Raw genomic sequence first — 24,901 nt, forward strand, 5'->3', positions numbered from 1 at the left:
CTCATCGTGGCTACTTAGGATTTTCAAACATAACGGACTTTACTCGCTTCTAAGTTTGAATCCCCTTTCAAACACTCTCACCTAACAGTCACCAGCGCCCAAATACTCCGCAGTGATAAGAAACTTACTACCTTCCAAGGTATTTCTTAGAACACTCCACTTAAAAGAATACGACACCCAGATACACAATTTCTTTTGCATTTCCTTTGCACTAAATGGTGTAAGTCAGATGTTAGCTGGTGCTTTCACTGTGCTTGCAAAGCTGGAGCCCTCAATTTGTGTAACGTTGAATTCTGAAACCCTTGTCAAAGTTCCTGCCAATTCCCATGGGGCTGAAGCTCTGATTCACTTATTTGGAGACCACTCATTGAAGTAGAGGGGCTATTCCGCCCATGTCTCAACTCAAATGTCCCCGCAATCCCATGACCAGATGACACACAGGCCTTCTTTACTTGGCAACCAAAGAGTTAAACTGCTCAAGCCATGCTCAAGAAGGAGGTCAGGCTCACCACAGAACTGGCCTCTCACTGGCTCTACTCTTTGCCTCTCTCTCCTATCCTCTTCCGCTTGGAGCAAACCAAACTTCATCCTTTTTTTTTTTTTTTAAACCTTGAGCATACTTTAGGGACCTCAGTAAGTGGCTTTTCAAAGTATTTCAGTTAAACAAATTCAATACTTCCTCCTAAGACAAATCATGGTGAGCAAAGTTCCAGCTTGTAACTAGGATGAAACAACAGCCCCATCTTCCAACCTGTGGTGGAATATCAGTTAAATATCTGAAAACAGCTGTCATGTATGGTTTCTTTCCACTGCTCACCCACTATGGTCCAGTTTCTCTCTAGGAACATGCACACGTGTGTGTACACACACACACACACACACACACACACACACACACACACACACACACACAGTGTGCCTGTACTGTCTGTTCACTATTTCTCCTTTTCCTGTGTCTAGCCTAACTGATATAAGCAGTCACACCTGATCCACACTGGCTAATGAGATTCTCTTTCTCAAAAAAATAATTTTGAAAACTGGGAAGAAGCAAGGGCTTCCTTAGGTGGGCCCCAGAGCCACCAAAACCAAACCTATTTTGTCTGAGGCCTGGTACTCCAGGCCATCTTCTGATTCAGCTCCCACAGCATCTTCCCATTAGACAGCTGTTTGTTTAGTGTAGTATGGGGGACTGAACTCAGGACCATGCACATGCTAGGCAAGTATCCTACCACTAAGCTACATTCTAGCCCTTTTATTCTATTTTGAGACAGGGTCCTGCTAAGTTGCCTAGTTGAGGAAGTGCAAAAACTTGTGATCTTCTGGGATTACAGGCATGTCCACCACATTTGGCAACTTCTCTTGTTTTTATTTTATTTTGGTACATTGGGGATCGAACCTAGGAACATTCTAACTCCGAGCTATACCCTAGACCTATTTTTAATATTTATTTATTTATTTATTTATTTATTTATTTATTTATTGCTATTTATTTTTGGTGGTACTGGGGTTCCTGGAAACCGTTCTACCTCCGGGCTACACTCCCAGACCTATTTTATATTTTTATTTGGAAACAGGGTCTCTTAAGCCAGTGAGGCTGGCTTCAAACCAGAGTTTTTCTTTTTTTCCTGTCTTAGCCTCCCAAGCACAGGGATTACAAGCGTGCGCCACCATCCAGCTTACTTATTGATTGATTGATTGATTGATTGATTGTGGGTCTGGGGATGGAACCCAGGGGCATTCGACCTCCGAGCTATGCCCCCTGCCCTATTTTGTATTCTTTACTTTGAAAAAGGGTCTCACTAAGTTGCCTAGGGCCTCACTAAGTAGCTGAGGCTGTCCGCGAACCGGGATCCTCCTGTCTCAGCCTCCTGAATGCTGGGATTAAAAGCGTGCACCACCATGACCTGCTCAAGCCCCCCCCCTTTTTTTTTGGTAGTACTGGGGGTGGAACCCAGGGGCTTTCTACCTCCGGGCTATACTCCCAGACCCATTTTATATTTTATTTGGAAACAGGGTCTCACTAAGTTGCTGAGAGCCTCACTAAGTAGCTGAGGCTGGCTTTGAACCTGCGCAATCCTCCTGTTTCAGCCTCCCAAGCGTGGGGATTACAAGCGTGCGCCACCATGCCCGGCCTTCAAGCCCTTTTTTAAAAAATTCTTTATTTTGAAACAGGGTCTCACTAAGTTATGAAGGGCATACGTTGCTGATGCTGGCCGTGAGCCTGTGATCTTCCTGTCTCAGCCTCCCAAGTACTGGGATTACAAACACGTGCCACCATTCCCGGCTTTATTCTTTATTTTGAATCAGGGCCTCACTAGGTAGCGAAGACTGGCTACAAACCTGTGATCCTCCTGTCTCAGCCTCCCAAGTACTGGGATTACAAGCATGTGCTGCCATGCCTGGCTTTATTCTTTTTTTTTTTTTTGTGGTACTGGGGATGGAACCCAGGGGCCCTCTACCTCTGGGCTACACTCCCAGACCTATTTTATATTTTATTTGGAGACAGGGTCTCTTAAGCCAGCTGAGGCTGGCTTTGAACCTGCACCGGCTTTATTCTTTATTTTGAATCAGGGCCTCACTAGGTAGCAGAGGCTGGCTACAAACCTGCGATGCTCCTGTCTCAGCCTCCCAAGTACTGGGATTATAAGCGTCGACCACCATGCCCGGCTTTCTCTTTTTTTTAATCAGAAAACTCTTGGTACACAGTAAAGGAAATCAAAGTGCTATCTGGGCTCCAACGGTTCACTCATCCTACTGACACCTTCACTATGCCCCTGATGGTATCTACGACGTGCCTTGTTGGAGGTATACAATGGTGAGGAAAGCACTAGAGTCTTTCAGAATAATGGCAACAGGAGGCAGGCAGCCCCGCACATCTGAGGGGTCTACTAGATTAGATGCTGGAGAAGGGGTCCCTCTCATCTAACACCTAGGCTCAGGTTACTTCATAAACCCAAAAGCTTCCAATTGGGGAGGCCAGGTAGGGGTGAGAAAAAAACTTTCCAAGCATGTCAGCAGCACTCATACGCCATGAATTCCTCCTCTCTCCCTCTGGGAATCTACAGCCCTTTATGATAACCGTGCACTGGGTAAGGGGAAACACATCTTTTGGAGTTTACTTGGGTTTGGCTTGGGCTAACTTTTTCCGGGGAACCTAGAACACCACTATGAAGTACTAGTTAGAATGAAGCCTTGGCAGCTGGTTAGGAAAGGAGTTTGGGCCTGAATTGGCCTTACTGTAGGAGCTACCTATGAAGCTGCAAAATACCCACACAGATGATCTAATCCACTGGATAAACTGTTACACACAGAGCAAACACAGGCTCTTAGCGCAGTGATCTCTCTTTATCAAAAGGTCAAGTTCCTAGATTTTAAGTGCCAAAGAAGACTTAAAAGCTGCAGCTCCTGTAGTCCCAGATACTCAGGAGCCTGAGGTGGGAGGATTGCTTGAGCCCAGTGGTTTGAGCCCAGAACTTTGAGGCCAGTCTGAGTAACACAGTGAGACCCTGTCTCAAAAACAACAAAACACCTCCACCACCACCACCATGACCACCACCACCACCAACAACAACAAGAAAAAACCAATTTATGTGGAGGGAGGGACGGAGGAGGGCAGGCTGTGGAAGGAAATGCACAGAGAGCTGAATGCATGTATGATTTATTTATTTATTTATTTATTTATTTATTTATTTATTTATTTATTTTTGGTGATACTGGAGTTCCTGGAAGCCCTTCTACCTCCAGGCTACACTCCCAGACCTACTTTATACTGTTTTATTTTTTGGAAACAGGGTCTCTTAAGCAAGTGCGGCTGGCTTTGAACTTGTGCGATCCTCCTGTCTCCGCCTCCCAAGCGCGGGGATTACAAGCGTGCGCCACCACGCCCGGCTGCATGTATGTTTTAACACAATGAACCTCACTACGATGTATAATTGAAATGCACCAATAAAAAAAAAGGTGGCCAGAAGTGGTGGTGCACACTTGAAATCCCAGTCCTTGGGAGCTTAGTGAGGCCCTCTGCAACTCAGTGAGACCCAGTTTCAAAATAAAGAATAAAAAATTGGGCAGGGGCTGTACCTCAGAGGTCAAATGCCCTTGGGTTCCATCCCCAGACCCACCAAAAAAACCAAAAAACCAAACAAAACAAAAGATGCAAGGCAAGGAGACAACCTGGTGGCATCTCTTGAGTTTAGTTGTAGCATGGAATGGGTGCTTGACAACTACGAGTACTATTCCTGATGAATCCTGTGAGCCACCAAATGAACTAATACAAAAAGACTGATGGTCTGTAATGGTCTGTAAAAAATTCAGTGTGTATGGCAAACAAAATCAGCTGGCTCTATAGATTTGCAGGTGCTTTTTTAGCAACTCTTCTTCCTGCAGATTAGCACAGAGCCCCTTAGGACCTGGAAAATCACTAATGATGGGCAAGTGTATGGCTCTTTTTTGAGGTGGGTACTGGGGATTGAACCCAGAGGCAATTCTACCTCCAAGTTACATCCCCAGCCTGACTTTATTTCTTATTTGGAAACAAGGTCTCACGAGGTCGATGAGAGTCTCACTACTTGCTGAGGCTGTCTTCGAACCTATGATCCTCCTGTCTCAGCTTCCCAAGTATTGCGGCTACAGGCACGCACCACCATGCCCAGTGTGTACGTCCTTCTTAAGTTGCACAACTACTTGACTGGAGCAGTTTCCCTCTCATGAAAGGAGCGACTTCGGTGGTAAATCATTCTGACCTCTCTGTGCTGTGATCTGGTTCAGCAGGATTGTGGCTGCTTCCTGGGACAACATCCGACAACCATGCTGATGTCATTAAGAGCAGGAAATTATGTATCTTACAGATACATGCTAAACGGACAGCAGTGGACTGCTGCCTTAGCTGAGTCTTCTGAAGGTCGAAGGCAGGCTGCATGTCAGGATCTCTCCACCTCTCCTCCCCACTAAGGAGAACGCTTTGCCGGGCCACTCTGGGTTCTGGAGATAGCACTCACCACCTTCTAGTTCACTGCTCTGACCCAGTTATTGAGTGATCTAAAGAGAGAAGGTTCTCAAGTTGATCTAGGTGGGGAGAAATTAGCTCTGGTAGGGTCGGTGGGGCTCTAAAATGTTCATGCTAAGGTTGAACAGGACAACTGTAATGAAAACCCATGTCATGGGGACCTGACCAGGTTCCTGGCTTAGAGACAGGCTCTAGAATAGAGCCTGATCAGGGGGCACTAGGTATCCAAATAACTTTCACTCACTATCGTAAACTAGGTATGTGATCCAATGAGCTACAAATTTGGACATGTCCAGCAGAATGCTACCACAGCTGAGTGTGGAGTGCACAGAACATCTGCCACATAACCCACTCCTATTTTTTGGGGGGGTATACCAGGGATTAAACCCAGAGGCATTCTACCTCTGGGCTATAACCTCAGCCCTATTTTATTTTTTATTTTGAAACAGAGTATTTGCTTAGTAAAGGTCTAAGTTGCTTGAACCAGTGGTCCTCCTGTCTCAGCCTACCAACTACTGGGATTACAGCTGTATGCTACACTGGGCTCCACTCCTTTGAGCAGACACTGCTGACTTCCCATTGACGTCAAGAGCTGACAAAGCCCAGTCTGGAGTGCAAGTGGCTCTGTGTGACATGCTGGTCTACGATGGAAGCAGACTGCTAGAGGGGAAGGCACGTAAGTGATGGCTCTGAATGAGCACAGAGAAACTCCCAGGAAGAGAAGCTCAAGCAAGTTGCCACCGTCTATTTTACTGGAGGTCTCATCTACACTAACTCCTGGAGAGGGGGTGAGAGGAACAAGAGAGAGGAGGCGTGTCCACCCCACGCGAGTGCTCACCACTCACTGCTGAGAGCCCCGGTGATGCTGGCAACGCCTGCCTCGCTACCCCAAGCACTGGCCTGTGGAGTTCACGAGTATGGTGACCACAGAGCACAGCAAATGGCTATCCCCACAGTGTCTACCTGGATTGGTCTATCATGCAGCTAGCAATCCCCCCTCCAGGGGTGTACAAGAATGATTTATCATAGGATCTCAAGGAATATTATTTCCAAAAGGGAACTCATTTTACTGCAAAGTATGGGAGTGGGGTCACATGCTCTTATCGCCCAGAAGCAGCTGGTATCACAGATTACAACACAGTCCACTACCCATCACAGACCCAGCTGTGGTGCTGAGGGCAAGTGTATGGCTTGTGGGGTGTGGTAAGTGTTTCCAATCAGTAATAAGTACTAAATGATGCTCTTTTTCCAAAGGCTAAGAACAGGGTCCAAGCTCTTTCGTTAACTCTTGCCTGGTAAACAGTCTCTTGTCTCCCTCCCATCTCTTCGCTATACTGGAGATATAAATCTGACCCTTGAGGAGTGAAGGAGATCTGAGTGGTGACTCAAGCAACCAACCATCATTCCTCCTTTTCTCTTTGCTACCAGAGCTCTCATTCTGAGGGGCTGACCGAGATCCAGGAATCACCTGGACTGGTCTCAGTCAGCTACACTAGCCCTACCTCTCCCTTGCTTATGAAAGGTTTAAGAAGGAGCATGTGACCTCTGGGTGTGGTGGCGGATGCCTGTAATCCCGGTACTTGGGAGACTGAGGCAGGAGGATCATTATTTGAGGATAGCCTCAACAATAGTGAGACCCTCAGCAACTTGTGAGACCTTGTTTTGAAAACAAAGCATAATAAAAAGGACTAGAAGTGTAGCTTGGAGGTAGGACGCACATGGGTTTAATCCCCAGTAAACACGCGTGCGCGCGCGCACACACACACACACACACACACACACACACACACACACACACACCATGTGACAAGGAAAGTCTCCAAAAATTTCTGAGAAAACACTGATAAAGGAAGAAACCGCCATGTTTTTCTCACTGGCCTCGCCCATCTCATGCAATGCCTAGAACGGGAGCAGCCATTTTGAGATCATGAGAGGAGTCTACCTATGAGACAGAACGGCCCCGGCGGGAAGTGGGAAGGAAGCCGAGAGTTTAGCAATTCCCTTGTTGACAAAGCCAACTGTGAAACTGTTCCTCTGTTCCTTTAAGTCCACTCCCCTCTGCTTAATCATTACTACTTGAATTCAACCTGCCAGCTCTAGAATTAACTGCTACGTCCCCTAACTACATTTTCTGCAACGATTCTCATCTCCCTTGGGCTATCTTCTATATAGCAGCCAGACTCTTCGTTTTTTTTTTTTTTTTTGGTATGTGTATTAAGGACTGAATCCAAGGGACTTCTACCTTTGAACTACACCCCTGATCCTATTTTTTGACTCTGAAAGAGGATCTCGCAGCACAGGCCTTGAACCTGTGATCCTGTCTCTCCTCCCAAGCACTGGGATTACGCGTGTGAAGTCATCGCCCGGCAGGCCTTGGCTGTCCACTTCTTTCATAGCAATGGTCGGCCCAATCTTCCCTCGCCATTTCATCTCTTACTCCTCCCTTGAGTCTCTGCCCTTTCTCCATACACAGCCCTTCTTTAATTTTCTGAATATGCCCTTCCCTTCCTCCTGACAGTTTCCTTCTACTGCTGCCAGTGCCTGAAACATTCTCCACAACCCTATCTAGCTTCTTTGCTTTTTCAAGGAAGCTCTTCACCTGTGATCAAAATTGATGAGCTGGGAACACCAAGTGGTGGTTTATATATATTCTGCTTCCTTGAAAGGACTTGTAAAAACTTGAATCTTACTACTCAGAATGAGGCCTGCCCTCCGCAATTGGCTGTGGTTCCCTTTTCGCACACAGACCCACTCCTCCCATCTTCTCCAGACACAGCTTGCCCTCCGTTGCTCTGACTCCTGCAAGGCCACCGCTTACGATGAGCTCCTCCACCTGTGCACCAGTCCTTTCGGTCCTGTCCTGCCGTCTGGACTCATTTGCTTTTGTTCCTGTTTGTGGGCTTTCTCTACTGGGCAGTGAGCTCCTTGAGAGTACATGGAGCAGGTCTGTTTTGCCCCCTCTCATATCCTTGGTATCTGAACCACTAGCTGGCACATATCAGACACTGGGCAAGTATTTAGTAAACAGAGAAAGCGGCAGCTGTGACAATGAATGCATGAGTAGACGGATGGGGACATGCGGGAGCAAAGCAAATCTTCTCGCTTCCTGTCCACGATCACACAGGAGGAGCCGGTGAGCTTAGTAAGCAACTCCTCACCTTTTAATCACTAGAACAGTGTTTTTACCCTGTGACTCAAAGGGCCCGACTTGCGGCCGGCCTTCCTCCCTGCTAGCACGCCAGCCTCAACAAAGAACTCACGTTGAATTCCTCCCTGAAGAGCTTGTTGTCGTCAGCCATTCTCCGGTTAATCTCTTCTTCCAGCTTGTCCACAGGCAGGGGTGGGTACTTCCTGTTGGTGCTTGGGGACCTGGCCAGAAGTGGCACACTCTGGGGCTCTGCAGGACACAAAAGACAAGGTCAAATGGGCGCCCAGGCACATGGCTCCTTCAAGGAGACAGACTAGACTTCAAAAACTAGAGCTATTTTCTTCAACAGTCTTTTTTTTTTTTAATAGTCTTATTACTATTATTATTACTTTTTTGTGGTACTGGGAATTGAACCCAGGGGCATTCTACCTCTGAGCTTCACCCCAGCCCTATTTTTATTTTATTTTTGAAACAAGGTCTTGCTAAGCTGATGAGAGTCTTACTACTTGCTGAGGCTGTCTGGAACCTATGATCCTCCTGTCTCAGCCTCTCAAGTACTAAGATTACAGGCGTGTGCCCCCAGGCCCAGTTACAATAGTCTTCTTATTTTAAAAGAATGGGGAAGCTGGGCATGGTGGTGCACACTTCTAATCCTAATGCTTGGGAGGCTGAGACAGGAGGATCGCACAGGTTTGAAGCCAGCCTCAGCTACTTAGTGAGGCTCTCGGTAACTTAAGTGAGACCCTGTTTCCAAATAAATTATAAAATAGAGCTGGGGGTGTAGTCTAGAGGTAGAATGCCTCTGGGTACCATCCCCAGTACCACAAAAAAAAAAAAAAAAAAAAAAAGAAAAAAAAGAATGGGGAAACCCCTAATTTCTTCCTTGTGAAGATTCCTCATGCCTTACCCACATCCTCGGTGCGGCCGTTTGATAAGCGGAAGGAATTGGAATGGCTTCCAGCTTGCTTGTATTTCTTAAACCTATGAGAAGATGTTTGTAATGAAAACTAAGCAGAGAGGCCAACAATGACTTCTGTACACCACTTATAGACACAGCCTCTTCAAATCCTCTGTCAAATAATCAGGCTCTCTAGAGACGGGTCACTCACACAACCCACGGAGCAGCTCCACCCTGTGGTGACACACCTCAGGGTTCTCCTGCTTACTCTCCGCACACAATCCGACCCAGGAACACCACCAACATACGCTGGCTTGTACGGCTCTTCCCACTAGAGCAGAGCCACAGCAGAAAGACAAAGGGTGAGTGAGTAGGGCGCACTCTGCGGGCGAGTGGGGGAAGGAGGTTACAGGAAGATCGTAAATGAAACACAAGTCCTGGTATGGCCCCAGTGGAGCCTGGGGCCACAGGGAGAAGCCCTGAACTTCAGACTGGGTGGGCACAGATCTGGTCATATACAGAATGATGGAGACAGATATCAAATTGTGGGCAGACACAAGGTCCCCCTCTCCTAACTCCTACAGAAGAACAGAGGAAGTTCAGGGAGGGTTAAACCAAAGATAAGGCAGAGTTCAACCCAGATAGTCAGGGCAGGAGCGTCGGCAGATAGAACAAATGCAATGCCCTCTTCTATCCCTTGGATTACCTCTCCCTCCACTCAGGGCTAATATCTAGAGCCCCAAGAAAGAAGGTCAGAGAGAGAAACCTGTAACGCCATGCTTCAGCTCATGGGGTCCCAAAGGTTTTTTTTTAATCCTCTTCAGTGCTGTGGATTGAACCCAGGGCCTTGTGTATACTAGGCAAGCATTCCACCATGAGCTACATCCCTGGTGCTACAGTAGGCTTCAGCTGTGCATGTAATCTCACTGGGGCCCTTCGTGGGGTTGCCTGAACAGGGCTACTGCTTAAGATCCTGAACTACCCATCATAACGGCACAGACTACGGCTCCTTCCCCCACCCTCCACGGCACCGTTTGGGCCTTAGGCGGATCTTGAGCTGTGGGACTGGGTTTAGATATGTGGAAGCAGAGGGGAGGCACTGCGGCTTAAGGAAGACTGTGGAGAACTTTAATCTTAGCATCACCGAGTCATTTCTCCTATCCGAGTCATTGTCCATATCCTACTGTCTTCTGGACTGTGTGGGCTTATAGAGACACTGGGGTATTCAAACAGTGCTAGAGAATGCAGGAATATTAGCATACTCACCTCAACATGTACAGAACTATGATAATAAACACAATCACTAACAGAGAGGACAGGGCCACCATCACTGCAATAATTGGAGTCTCATCTGAAACCAAGTGGAAACAAGTCATTACTATGTTGTGTAGTGACGGGTGCAGGTTGGCTGCTCAGAGGAACACGGGTGGGTTCACGCTTCTGTAGATGGCAGGGTGTAGCACTCAGAACAAGAGCGAGCACACCTCCCCGGCCACCCAGGCGCCTGGGCAGGGGAGGGAGGACACATACCCACTGCAGCCTGCCGTATCCTACACTCATTTACTCTCTCTCCTTGCACTGAAATAAAAGTTCTTTGAGGGCAGAGACTGTTTTGTTCGTTGCTATATCCTTTGGTCATAAAACGATACTTAGCACAGAGAAGTGTTCAGGTATTTGGAGGCACAAGCCTCCACTTGTGATGGCGTGCTGGGTGTGCAAGGCCAATACTGCTCTCTCTCCCGGCCTCACTGGGTACCATCTAGAGGAAGATGTGGGTGAAGGAGGAACAAAGAGGGTTTTTTTCTATCACATAAACCCAAATGGTTTTCCCACAGAGAATACATTATTCCTAGTGCCCTTAGGCACCACGTATCAGGAACTGTTGGGTTCTAGCTCTTTCCACATCCTGCCTCAGCTCCCTGTGGCCAGCACCGCAGTGGTCACGTGGCTTGAAGACTGGTACGCCTCCCTCCATTTCACAGGGCCTGGCTCCTTCCCACCCTGCACCTAGCCCATGTCCTGAGCAGCCGACAGCTCAGAACTCCACTCTCACTCACTCCCACCACAAACTATACAAGTGTGAGTTTATACCTATCTCCTCCATTTGGGAGGACACGTCCCTCCCATGTGAAGGCCGTGCCTGTCATGTAGGCTTTGGGTTATATTCATGACTGCCATCCCAAAGACTCTTCTTGACCTCACCCTCTTCCATATTACTGGCCCCATGCCTCTCTTTCAGCCAACATATCATTTTTTGGGGGGGTGGTACTGGGGTTCCTGGAAACCCTTCTACCTCCAGGCTATACTCCCAGACCTATTTTATATTTCTATTATTTAGGAACAGGGTCTCTTAAGCCGGCGCGGCTGGCTTCGAACCTGCGTGATCCTCCTGTTTCCGCCTCCCAAGCGCAGGGATTACAAGAGTGCGCCACCACGCCCGGCTCTTTTATCTAATTCTTTACCTCCAGTTTTCCTAACCTAGTTGCTCTCCCATGCTCAGTGCTCCATTTAAATGGCTCAGCAGGACAATGACGAATGGCACAGTGCCAAATCCAATCGAAAGCGTCCCATTCTCATCTGATTCACCCTCTTGGCGGCATTCACACACACACACACACACACACACACACACACACCCCATTCGTGGACCAGCAATGTATGCCAGGGAAGAGAGAAGTCTCACGCGGACACTGATAGTAATCTTAGATTCTAAGATCACAGACTCTAAGGAGGGAGGACACTGCTCACAACTAAGTAAACACACAACTTCAGACAGGAACGGGGTTATGCACAGGGGAAAAGAGCAGCATGAGGGGGTAGAGTGATGGGAGGGGCAGTGGAAGAGTGGCTTGGGAAGGTCTCTGAACAGGCTGCATCTGAGCAAAGCTCTAAATGGTAAGTGAGCCATGCAGACGGGTGGCCAGGGAACAAGCATAACAGCCCTTACAAGCTTGGCATGGTCAAGAAGTAGTGCAAAGGCCAGCGTGGTACAAGACGCAGCTGCAGAGTGGGCAGGAGCTAGAGGACTGTGGCAGTGAGAGTGGATTTATTCTGAATGTGATGAGAAACAGTGTTTGATTGGAGGGCTCTGAACAGAGGAGAGCTGTCATGGGATTTATTTTCTCGTGTGTGCGCATGCGTGCATGCTCACATGGTGCTAGGGACTGAACCCAGGTGGATTTGTATTCTTTTACAAGATTAGCTAAGCTGACTCGTAAACAGCAGCCATAGGTGGGAAGTTTCTAGCAGTAAGTGGTGTCAGGGAAGCCAAGAGCGTTTTTCAAGGGGTGAGCAATCAACTCCATCAAATACTACGAAAAGGTTAAGTAGAGGAAGACAGACTCAACACTGGGTTTAGTAAGGTAGAGCTACTCGTGAGCCTTTTGAGTGGCTTCAGTTGATTATGGATAGAAAGCCTGAATGGAGTAAAACCAAGACAGAAAGAAGCTGGAGTAAGACAAGCAGTCTTGTCATGAGGACTTACACTAAGGGATGCAGAGTCAAGGAGTGGCCGTTGGAGAGTTGTGGGGTGCAGAACTGTCCTGTTTTTAAGATATGGAGCAACTATGCCATACTTCTTTGTCGATGGCAATTTTCAACACACTGTGGCATATGGCTCTCATCTTTTTTGTACTTTTACTGGTATATTATAATTATACACCACAGCGTGCGGCTCTCTTCTTAAAAAGAGCATCCACACTGGTTGGCCGCTCCCTCCTCTTTGAGCACTGCCTGCTTTCCCTGACAAAGCAGTCTTCTGATCGTCCTCCGTCCCTTTTATTCTGCTTGCTGCTCCTCCCCCAGCACGGCTGTGAGAGCGCCTGGGGCTAGCCTCGGTGGTCTTCTCCACCCTGTCTAGTTGATGTGATTAGAGGCTATAGGTACAGACGATACGCCAGCAGCAGCCAGCGACTCCCACCGTGTGCTGCTTGGTCTGCTGGACCTCGGGCTCTCGCCTGCCCACTTGCCACCCCACTTTGATTTTCACAGGATCACACACTTTCCGCCTCTCCACCTCTCCCTCGCCATCCGTGGCCAGCACTGCCATCCTCCATACTGTTCAAATAAGAAATGTGGAAATCCCTTTGATTTCTTCTCCATGCTTACCTTCTATAGCCAACCCAGCTGCAAGTAATGCATCTGGGGCTAGAATGAGGCGCAAACCTGTCTGCCTTTTTACTCTTCTCTATTACCACCAACCGCAGCAGTTCTAAGCTCCACCTCCCTTGCCTGGATCCTCACATTAAGTTTTGACGCCTGCCAACCTATTCTCCAAAAGGTGGGCAGAGTACTCTATGAAGGCAAGTCAGAGCATGTTGTTCTCTTTTAGTGGTTCCCTGCGGCTTCAGACTGAAGTCTAATTTCTTTACTGTGGCCCATAACATTCTCCACCTTGCTCCCATCTGCCCCGTCCTGACACTCTGCTCACTGCCTTCAGCGCTGGCCTCCCTCTATGCCGCCTTTGTCCCCCACGCGCCCTTGAACACGTTACCCCTCGGCCTCACGTGGCCTCCCCTCCTTCCACCCTTTGCCTGCCTAATTCCTACTCAGCCAGTTCTTATTTTAAGTGTCTTTTCCCAGAGAGGTCTTCTCTGACTTCCCAATACTAAATTTATCATCTCTAAAATTAAATGAGATCATCTTTGTGAAGCTTTTGGCACAGTAACTAGCACATATTATGTATTCAATGTTAGCTCTTATTTTTTGTGCTATTCTCATAGAACACCCTATTATTTCCCTTGATAATGCCTTTCTCACTTTATAATTACATATTTACTTGAATTTCTTTATACCATATACTCTAAAGGGCAAGATTACATACCATTTTTTTCTTACTGTATATCTTAAAACCTAGCACTGAACCTCACACATACTAGGAACTAATAATACTGGGTAATGTTGAATGAATAAAAGATCTAGTTATTTGTCACTAAATATGCCTTTGTTAAATTCCAATCACAGAGCACAGATCAGGAATTATGAGAAAGTAACTGGAGACATCTGGGTGATACGAAGGCACCCAGAAGGCCACACATGCCTCAGTCCAGCTGAGCAAGGTCTTTGTCTAGAGCAGGGGCTGGCAAACTACTGCCCAGATCTAGCGCCCACCTGTTTTTGTGAATAACAGTTTCCTGGAGTGCAGCCATGCTCACGCGCTTACAGCCTGGCCATGCTGCTTTGGCAGTACAGAGGCAGAGACGAGCTAATGTGGTGAAGACTTTCTACAGTCAAACTATTACCTCGGCAGGAAAAGACTGCCAACCCAGCGCACGATCTAGAATGAACTCCTCTTGCAATAATTCTGGCTTCAAAATCTATATTTTTTTTGGTGTGTGTGTGGTACTGGGGTTCCTGGAAACCCTTCTACCTCCGGGTTACACTCCCAGACCTATTTTATACTTTTTTTTTTTAATTTGGAAACAGGGTCACTTAAGCCTGCACAGCTGGCTTCGAACCTGCGCGATCCTCCTGTCTCCACCTCCCAAGTGCAGGGATTACAAATGTGCACCACCACGCCCGGCCAATTTTTTTTTTTGGGGGGGGTTCTGGGGATGAAACCCAGGGGTATTCTACCTTCAAGCTAAACCCCCAACCCTATTTTTTATTCTTTTTTTTTTGGTGGTACTGGGGTTCCTGGAAGCCCTTCTACCTCCAGGCTACACTCCCAGACCTATTTTATATTTTTGAAACAGGGTCTCTTACGCCAGCGCGGCTGGCTTCGAACCTGCGCGATCCTCCTGTCTCAGCCTCCCAAGCGCAGGGATTACAAGCGTGCGCCACCACGCCCGGCTATTCTTTATTTTTTGAAACAGGGTCTCACTGAGTTGCAAAGGGCCTCACTAAGTAGCTGAGGCTGGCTTCGAACCTGTGTAATCCTTCTGTCTCAGCTTCGCAAGCACGGGGATTACAAGCGTGCGCCACCACGCCAGGCAAGTAAATCTTTTCTGATTGCTTCCTTTGACAAAATTAATTGTTCCTTCCTTGATCTTCTATAATACTATATACCTACTCTGCTACAAGACTTACCACATTGCTTCTAGCACTGATTATATGTTTATTAAATAATAAAGTTCTTGATGATATGAATTCAAATTCACCTCTAGATATCCCTAAGCTCAAAGTTTCTCTTTTCTCTTTCCTTCCTTCTTCCTTCCTTCCTTCCTTCCTTCCTTCCTTCCTTCCTTCCTTTCCAGTACTGGGGATTGAATGCAGGGGCATTCTACTTCTGAACCACACCCCAGGCCTATTTTTATTCTTTATTTTGAAACAAGGTCTCACTAAGTTGCAAGGCCTCACTAAGTAGGCAAGGCTGGCCCCGACCCACGGCCCTCCGTCTCAGCCTCCCAAGCATTACAAGCGTGCGCCACCACACGCAGCTCAACATTTACTCCTTAGGGCTGAGATGTAGCTAGATGGTAGAGTGCTTGTATAGAACAGATCAAAATAACTCTGTCCTCACGAAGCTTGTTTTCAGGTAGAGAACACAGAACAATAGATAAGTAAGGAGACATAGAATACATGCAGTGACACATACTATGAAGAAAAATAAGGTAAAGTAAAAGGGAAATGGAGCAGGTGGTGAGAAGAGTCCTGAATGAAAGCGTGTGCAGAACGAGCCTGGGGAAGCACAGGACAACGCAGTGCCGTCTGTGACGACTACGGGAGCGACTCCGAGTATGTAGGAGGTGTGAAGGAGGCAGCAGCCAGGCCACTCAGCAACTAAGTAACACGGATATTATGACAGCTTCTACTGAAACACATAGGCTGCTGTCACAGGGCCAAACTCACTCCACGGCACCTCATTTTATTATCCTAAAAACTCTCAGGTACATACTATTACTGGCCCTACTGTACAGATGCGGAAACTCAGCAGGGAAACCGAGTAACTTACTCATGAAGCTACAAATCTAAAGCAAGGAAACAAACTGACACTATTTTCTAGACTCACTTGTAAATTACAGGGACAAGAGCACTTTAATGCTTTCAGGCCAGAATAGTCCTCCATCATAAAAATCAAATTTTACCTCTTAAAGTCAGAATTAAGCCCATGTTTCTAGTCTGGTTAGAAGACAATACAAGCTGGGTATGGTGGTGTACTTGTAAAGTACTTGAGAGGCTGAGACAGGAGGATTGCAGGTTTGTATACAGTCTCAGCTACTTAGTGAGGCCCTGTTTCAAAATAAAGAATTAAAAAATAGGGCTGAGAGTATAGCTCAGAGGTAGAATGCCCTTGGGTTCAATCCCCAGGACCAGGAAAAAAATATATATATATATATACAGATAGCAAAAGTGTCCCCAGACTGCTATGAGAAAGACATTGAGTTCAATTAAGGAAATAAGAGAGAATTTACAGTTCCCTGTATCAAATCATAGACTTGGAGATTAAGTTTAGAGTCGAGTCACACTCCAGGATCCCCATGAGCTGAACAGATTAGTCACCTATGCTCAGGACGGTCCTGGTCTGGGTATCTAGAGCAGTGAACTTGCATGATGCAGGCGGGTCCAGCCAAGGCTCCTTCTTTGCTGCCCACTACTCTGTACTCTCTAGACTCAGGCCACGGGCAGGCGCTTCAGACCACTAACATGCCGACGTCCACTGGCCATATCCCCTCTCCAAGACTTGTGAGGCCTGAGAGAGCACATGTAGGCAGGAGACTTAGCTAACATCCTATACATACTTTGTTCAACTACAAAAACAGTGAACTCAAAACCATACTCTCATGGCCCCAGCTAAGGCCCATTTATTTATCCTGTGTCTACTTTTTTGGAGAAGTATCTCTTGTTTTGGAGACAGAGCTGTAATGTTTTAAGGCTTCTGGCTGCTCGTAAACCAGCAAGTCGTCAGGTACTTCTGCAGTCTAAAACACTGGGCTAAGCCCAGCTACGATTGTCTTGTGCTCAAATGCCATTCAGAAACCTGAATTTCCACTGCTCCCTGTCTCCCCTAAGGCCTCTACAATAAACATATGACCATACTACTTCCTTCCTCACTGTCACTAGAGACGTCTTGACTCTGAACTCAGCGAACCTCACCTAGTGCAGGGCGCCTCTCATCACCCAGTGCACATCAACTCCCACAGTGCCGCAAACTATTCCAATCTCCTTGTTTCTGTCCTATCTGTTGTGCCCTCATTTCCCTTACTTTATTTTATTTAGTGGTACTGGGGGCATTCTACCTCCAAGCTACACCCCTAGCCCTATTTTTCATTCTTTATATAGGTCTCACTAAGTTGCGAAGGGCCTAAGTGGCTGTGAACCCATGATCCTCCTGTCTCAGCCTCCAAAGTACTGTGGTTGTAAGTGTGCATCACCACACCCAGCGCCCGCTTACTACCTTCATTTAAACTGCCCAAAGCTCATTTCTGTGCCTCCTTCCCACCCTCCAGATGGAAGGAGTATTCAGAACTCTTTCAGCATTTTACATGGAACATCTAATAGCATGGAACTGAATGGAGTGTGTGTGTGTGTGTGTGTGTGTGTGTGTGTGAGAGAGAGAGAGAGAGAGAGAGAGAGAGAGAGAGAGAGAGAGACAGACAGACAGACAGACAGACAGACAGACAGACAGACAGACACTGGTGTAGTTCTACCTCCAAGGTATACCTCCAGTCCTATTCTGCTTTTTACTTTCAAACAGGGTCTCTCTAAGTTGCGAGGGCCTCATTAAGTAGCCAAGGCCTGGCTGAGAACCTGCGATTCTCTTGTCTCAGCCTCCCAAGTACAGGGATTATATTTTTATAAGCCAAGTATCTGGATTAAAATGCCCGGCTGGCATTTTCTTAAATGGGAAAAATCTTTAGTTATGATTGGTACTTGCATCCTATCTTGTTCATATTTCATGGGAATGGGAATGGATGGTAAAATCCTCCTTCCAAAGACCCATTTATTCAAAATCCAGGTATGGTGGCCCACGCTTGTAATCCCAGCATTCAGGAGGATGAGACGGGAGGATCACAGTTCCAGGACAGCCTCATTTACCTAGTGAGGCCCTTGGCAACTCAGTGAGACCCTGTTTCAAAATAAAGAATAAAAAATAGGGCTGAGGGTAGAGCTCAGAAGTAGAATGCCCCTGGGTTAAAAAAAAAAAACATTCATCCAGTTGCTGGGATGATTAGTAGTGGCTAATGACTCTGAGATAAATCTTTTTCAGGGAACAGCCCTTGGCCTAAGATGGAGCCGGACCCTAGGGATTCGAGCTCCATCTCCCTCTGGCCTCTGCTCTGTCCACGTGGCATCTCGTTTCCTCATTTACCCAGTCTCCTGCCTTCACTGCCTCCCAGGTGATGCAGAAGAAAATACTTCCCCAGTCAACTCGTTGCATGCAAATGTCTGTGTCAGTTTGACTCTAGGGAAGGTCAGTTTCCCTAGGGCTGCGTATGTAACAAGATGTAAAACCAACGAAGGCTCAGTGATAACTGGACAGCACAGTCGCCACGACCACGGACCTCACGACGAGGACTTACCAGGTGGATAATTCCAGACACATTTTCATGTATTACTACACACCACACAAATCACACAAGCTGACTCCAGCAAAGACACTTTAAAAAGAAAGCCGACAGCTGAGAGTGGCGGCACATACTTGTAATCCCAATACTTGGGAGGCTGAGACAGAAGGATCATGCAGGTTCCAAGCCAGCGTCAGCTACTTAGCGAGGCTTTTATCAACTTAGTGAGACCCTGTTTCCAAATAAAATATAAAATAGGTCTGGGAGTACAGCCCGGAGGTAGAAAGCCTCTGGGTTCCACCGTCCGTCTGTCTGTCTGTCTGTCTGTCTGTCTGTCTGTCTCTCTCTCTCTCTCTCTCTCTCATACACACACACACACACACACACACACACACACACACACACACACACACACACACACACGGGGGAAAGTAGAAGCCAGGCATGGTGGCACACATCTGCAATCCCAGTACTGGGGGGGGGGGGCGCGACGCAGGAGGACTGTAAGTTCGAGGTTAGCCTCAGCAACTTACCGAGGCCCAGCTTCAAAATAAAAGATAAAATAGGACTGGGAGTGTGGCTCAGAAGCAGAACCCAGAGTATAGCTCCTGGGTTCAGTCCCCAGGAAAACACACACACAAACTCACGAATGGTTACTATAATGGGGCTGGGGGAAGTTATTGTTTAATGAGTGCAAAGTTTCAGTTTGGGATAATGCAAAAGTTTTGGAGATGGATGGTTCAAAAGGATGTAAATGGCTGGGTGTGGTGGCACACGCTTGAAACCCCAGCATTCTGGAGGCTGAGACCTGAGGATGGCAGTTTGCAGACAGCTATTTAGTGAGGCCCTCTGCAACTTAATGAGACCCTGTTTCAAAATAAAGAATAAAAAATAGGGCAGGGGGTGTAGCTCAGAGGTCAATCCCCAGTAATGAGGGGGGGGAGGGGGGAGGGGAGAGGGCGAGGGCGAGGGCGAGGGCGAGGGAGGAAGAGCTGGGCATGGTGGCGCAACACTTGTAATCTCAGCATTGGGGAGGCTGCGATAAGAAGATCACGGTTTGCGGATGACTTCAGCTACTTAGTGAGGCCCTTTCCAATTCAGTGAGACCCTGTTTTAAATAAAGAATAAAAAATAGAGGTGGCTCACACTTGTAATCCCCACGCTTGGGAGGCAGAGACAGGAGGATCGTGCAGGCAGGAACCCCAGTACCACAAAAAAAATTAAAAAAAAAATAAAAAGGACTGGGATGTACCTTGGAGGTAGAATGTCCCTGGGTCCATCCCCAGTACCACAAAAAAAAAAAAAAAAAAGAGAGAGAGAGAGAGAACAAGAGAGAGAGGGGGGGGGGAGATAGAGATTGCCTGCCTCCCTCCTTTGTTTCATTCCTTTCTACCTTTTTTTTTTTTTTTTTGGTGATATTGGGGATGGAACTCAAGGGCATTCTACCTCCGGGCTACACCCCAGCCCTATATATATATATATTTTTTTGTGTGGGTCTGGGGATGAAACCCAGGGGTATTTGACCTCCGAGCTACACCCCCTGCCCTATTTTTTATTCTTTATTTTGAAACCAGGTCTCACTGAGTTGTGAAGGGCCTCACTAAGTAGCTGAGGCTGTCCACAAACCACGATCTTCCAGTCTCAGCCTCCCAAATGCTAGAATTACAAGTGTGCACCATCAGGCCTGGCATTCCTTTCTGCTTTGACAATTAAACACTAGTCACTGCTAATCAAAAGCATCTCTAAGGTTAGCCGGGCGTGGTGGCGCATGCCTGTAATCCCCGCGCTTGGGAGGCTGAGACAGGAGGATCGCACAGCTTCGAAGCCAGCCTCAGCTACTTAGTGAGGCTTTCAGCAACTTAGTGAGACCCTGTTTCCAAATAAAATATATATTAAAAAAAAGGTCTGGGAGTATAGCCCGGAGGTAGAAAGCCTCTGGGTTCCACTCCCAGTACCACCAAAAGCATCTCTAAGGTTAGAGCATAAAAACTTGCAACCCTTACTTCATCTGTATAAAGCACAATTTTCTTACAAAATCCATTATAAGGCAAATATTTCCAAACAGTTGACTCATCATTTCTCAAAAAGTATTTGGCTTTAAAATTAGAATAGAATGGGGCTGGGGTGTAACTCAGTGACAGCTCATGCACAGAACATATGAGGTGCTGGGTGAGTCCATTCCCAGCATCAAAAAATAAAACACTAGGCTAGTACTCTACTACTCAGCTACATACCCTTTCCTTGTTTCTTTTCTTTTTTTAAACCATAATATTAAATTTATTTAAATACTAGACAGGTAAAACATATATATATCTGAAGCAAAAAAGGCCACTTATGAAAACACACTAAATAGAGGAAGAAGTCATAGATTTTTTTTTTTTTTTTTTTTTTTTTTTGTGGTGCTACAGATTGAACCCAGGGACATTCTAATTCTGAGCCACATTCCCAGCCCTATTTTTATTTTTATTTTTTCACTAGGTCTCACTAGGTTGGTGAGAGTTTCACTATTTGCTTGCTGAAGTTGTCCTTGAACCTGCAGTCTCCCTGTCTTAGCCTCTCAAGTACTGGCATTACAGGTGTGCACCACCATGCCCAACTGAACTCAATGGCATTCTAATGCCGAGCTCCACCCCCAACTCAGTTCTCACTTAAAAAAAAAAATTTTTTTTTCAGTCCTGGGGACGGAACCCAGGGCCATTCTACTTCCAAGTTACACCCCCAGCCCAATATTTTATTCTTTATTTTGAAACAGGGTCTCACTGAGTTGCCGAGGGCCTAAGTAGCTGAGGCTGGCTGCAAACTGAGGTTCTCCTGTCTCAGCCTCCCAAATGCTGGGATTACAAGCGTGCCTGTGCCACCACGCCCAGCTCTCTTTTTAAAATTCAGGAGTGAGCTGGGTATAGTGACACATACTGCAATTCTAGTACTTGGGAGGCTGAGACAGAAGGATTGCAAATTTGAAGCCAGCCTCAGTAATTTAGTGAAGCCCTCAGCAATTTAGTGAGACTGTTTCAAAGTAAAAAAGATAAAACAGAGCTGGCGTGTAGCTCAGAGGTAGAATGCTGCTGGGTTCAACCCCTAACACCACAAAAGAACAAGAAGAAGAAAAACAAAAAGCTGGGCATGGTGGTACACACTGTAGCTGTAGCTCAGTGGTAGATCACTTGCCTAATATGCACAAGGCTCTGGGTTAAAATCCCCGGCAATGGGGTGGGGGAACAAATCTAGAATAGTGAGGGAAATCTCTACACAGTAGGACAACACCTCTCTATTCCTTACCAAACACCACGGCCGATGGCCAACACATAAAAGGGTAGTCACGTGTGACTCAAATACTCTCTACTTCTCAGGACTTCACGAGCCTTCAAACATTCCATTACTCAGTTAAACAGGGAAACTGCATGATTTAATAATAAAATGAGGGGAGATCTGATTTGATAAAATAGAAAATCATGATAAAGAAAACCTCAAAGAGTATCGCTTTCCAAACTCAAATGTAATGAATATTCTTAGACTATTAGATAATTGTGCTCTCGCTCCCTTTCATGCTCCTTGATGGCAGCCTTACTACTGTCCTAGGTAAAACTTACCGCTTTTAAAGCAGTGCCCACTCCTGTCTTTCTACGTGGTGATAAAGGATTCAGATTTCAGCTTAAACCACAGACGCAGTGCCTAAGACCATAGAGACTTCCTGCCTTCCTTTATTTATTATTTGGTACGGGTGATTTAACCCAGGAACATTCTACCTTCGAGCTACACTCCCAGCCCTACTTTAAGTTCTTTTTTATTTTTATTTTTTGGCGGTACTAGGGATGGAACCCAGAGGACATTCTACCTCCGAGCTACACCCCAGCCCTATGTTTTATTCTTTACTTTGAAACAGGGTCTCACTGAGTTGCAAAGGGCCTCACTAAGCAGCTGAGGCTGTCTTCGAACTGTGATCCTCTTGTTTCAGCCTCCCAAATGCTGGGATTACAAGCGTGCACCACCATACCCAGCTTATTTTTTAATTCTTTGTTTTGAAACAAGATCACACTAAATTGCGGAGGACCTCACTAAGTAGCTGAGGCTGGCTGCAAATCTGCAATCTTCTTCTCTCAGACTACCAAATACTGGGATTACAAGTGTGCGCCACCACGCCTGGCTGAGACTTTATACGAGAGTGCTGAAAATCCATAAAAACCGCAAAGGCTTTTATAGACTAAGAGAAAAAAACCACGAAGCCAAAATATTTAAAGGTAATTGTAGCCTAGAAACCAGAAATTAACTATGCTGTACAAACTATGGCCTCATATCACCAAAGAATAATATTTTCAAGAGAACATGACTAAAATAAATTATTTTATTACTTGTTAAAACACATTAAAGCGCCGGGCGTGGTGGCGCACACTTGTAATCCCAGCATTCGGGAGGCTGAGACCGGAGGATCACAGTTCACAGACGGCCTCAGCTACTTAGTGAGGCCCTCTGCAACTCAGGGAGACCTGGTTTCAAATCAAAGAATAAAAAATAGGGCAGGGGGTGCAGCTCGGAGGTCAAATGCCCCTGGGTTCCATCTCCAGACCCACACACACACACACACAAAAACACCCCCCCACAAAAAACATCAAAGCTGTGTTTTTTTTACATGTAAAAACATTTTCTTTTACCTTTTTTTAAAGACCTACAGAATCTACAAGCCCTTACAAATTCCCAAGAGCAGAAAACAGTACAATACCCTTTAATAATAAGATTATGAACAAACAAAATAAGACGGTGAGATTAATACGGAAGCAACTAAGGGAAAACAAGCCACACAGCCACGGTACGCGGTCACCACAGACTGAGCAGAGGGCACGCCGGGGACAACACATGTAAAATGGCGACAGAGACAAGGCGAGGGCTCACCTCTTCTGTCCTTGGAGTCAGGATTACCTGCGTAGTAAGTGAAAAATAGAACATTCACTCAGGCTAAGGGAAAACATTGCTATTCAATTCAAGATAAAACAAAACAGCTCCAGGAATACAGACACTCTTCTTCATGTAAAGCGTTGGAGCTAGAGTGAGGTGTCCTCCAACCACCCGGAAAGGAGACAGCCCAGGCTGGCTAAGCTGTAGTGGTCTAGCCTCCTGAGCACACCAACAATGCGGCATCAATATTCACACAAGGTGTGAGAATGCAAGGAAAACACAAATATACATGACTACAGGACTTGAGGGACCATTAAAATTTAAGGAGACAAAATTAAGTAAGGATATAGAAGACCTAAAGGATAAGAGATTATAAAATCTGACTGGTGTGTACCCAACTCTATATACTAACAGAGAAAATCTTCTCAAAGACCTGTGGAGTGCCTACCTACAAGCCCTTACAAAATCCTAATAATAAGAACACTTGAAAATTGAAATTTAAAACACCTAAAAATTAACAGTGAAGCCAAGAGTGGGGGTGCACGCCTGTAATCCCAGTACTTGAGAGGCCGACACAGGAGGATTGCAGGTTTATGGCCAGCCTCAGCAACTCAGTGAGTCCTTAGTTCAAAATAAAAATAAGTTAGGGCTGGGAGTGTAGCTCAGAAGTAGAATGCCCACAGTTTTTTTTTTTTACCCCAATATGATGTTTGAATATAATGCACCAATAAAAAAAAATTAAAAGAAAAAAAAAAGTAACAGTGATGGGGCTGGAGAGCATCTCAGCGTAGAGCACTTGCCTGGCATGTGCTAGAGCCTGGGTTCAATCCTAATTCTAGGACCACAATAAACAGAGATGAAAACACTTCTCCCTGCCTTTGGTACAGACCCCTTGTTATTTTTTAGCTAAGCATGAAGATATCTAGTAGAGACTATTTCTGAGACTTCATTGTCTTGTGATAAATTTAGCTAATAGAGAATAAGCAAAAGTAATGGGGGTAATTTTCAGGCCAAATCTTTTGGAAAATAAACTACCTACACACCCTCTATTCTCAGGGCTGGAACTAGGGCCTAATGAAGACACAGATAACTAAGCAGCTACAGCAACACTGTTGGGATGTGAGACCTCATGAGAGAAGGGACTTGGTTGCTGGTGGGCAAAGTCCTTTGACACGTCTGGGGAAGGAAAAGACATTCTGGTGTTGCTTCAGTCACTAAATTTTGGTGTGTCTTTGTAAGCAGCTTCTATTGTCCCCTATTACACCTACCCCAGGAATACCTATGCGGTATGTGTGTTTACATGGATACCCAGGGGTATTCTACCTCTAAGGTGTACCCCAGCCCTATTTTTTATTCTTTATTTTGAAACAAGATCCCACAAGGTTGTAGCGTGCCTTAAGAAGCTGAGTTTGGCCTTGAACCTGCGATCCTCCTGTCTTAACCTTCCAAGTACTGCGATTACAACCGTGCACCACCATGTCCAGCCTAAATATATTAATTAACCTGAAAGACTGACA

General features: G+C 46.3%; 1 protein-coding gene across 10 annotated transcripts in view; it reads right to left on the reverse strand.

Moving 5' to 3' along the window:
- The window catches only part of PTPRA (protein tyrosine phosphatase receptor type A), a gene marked incomplete at both ends in the record, with an annotated part of 62,484 nt that overhangs the window by 30,663 nt on the left and 6,920 nt on the right, over positions 1-24,901 (reverse strand). For 7 of the 10 annotated variants that reach the window (XM_080716801.1, XM_080716794.1, XM_080716800.1 and 4 more), the window contains 3 exons: positions 8,263-8,399; positions 9,058-9,131; positions 10,315-10,399. In XM_080716801.1, the coding sequence (XP_080572927.1) occupies positions 8,263-8,399; positions 9,058-9,131; positions 10,315-10,399 (296 nt within the window). Of the gene's footprint in view, positions 1-8,262; positions 8,400-9,057; positions 9,132-10,314; positions 10,400-23,381; positions 23,409-24,901 lie in introns of all 10 variants that reach the window. The other 3 variants (XM_080716802.1, XM_080716799.1, XM_080716795.1) reach the window with 1 other exon arrangement.

Source organism: Muscardinus avellanarius (assembly GCF_963383645.1).
Source record: "Muscardinus avellanarius genome assembly, chromosome: 19".
Taxonomy (NCBI): Eukaryota; Metazoa; Chordata; class Mammalia; order Rodentia; family Gliridae; genus Muscardinus; species Muscardinus avellanarius.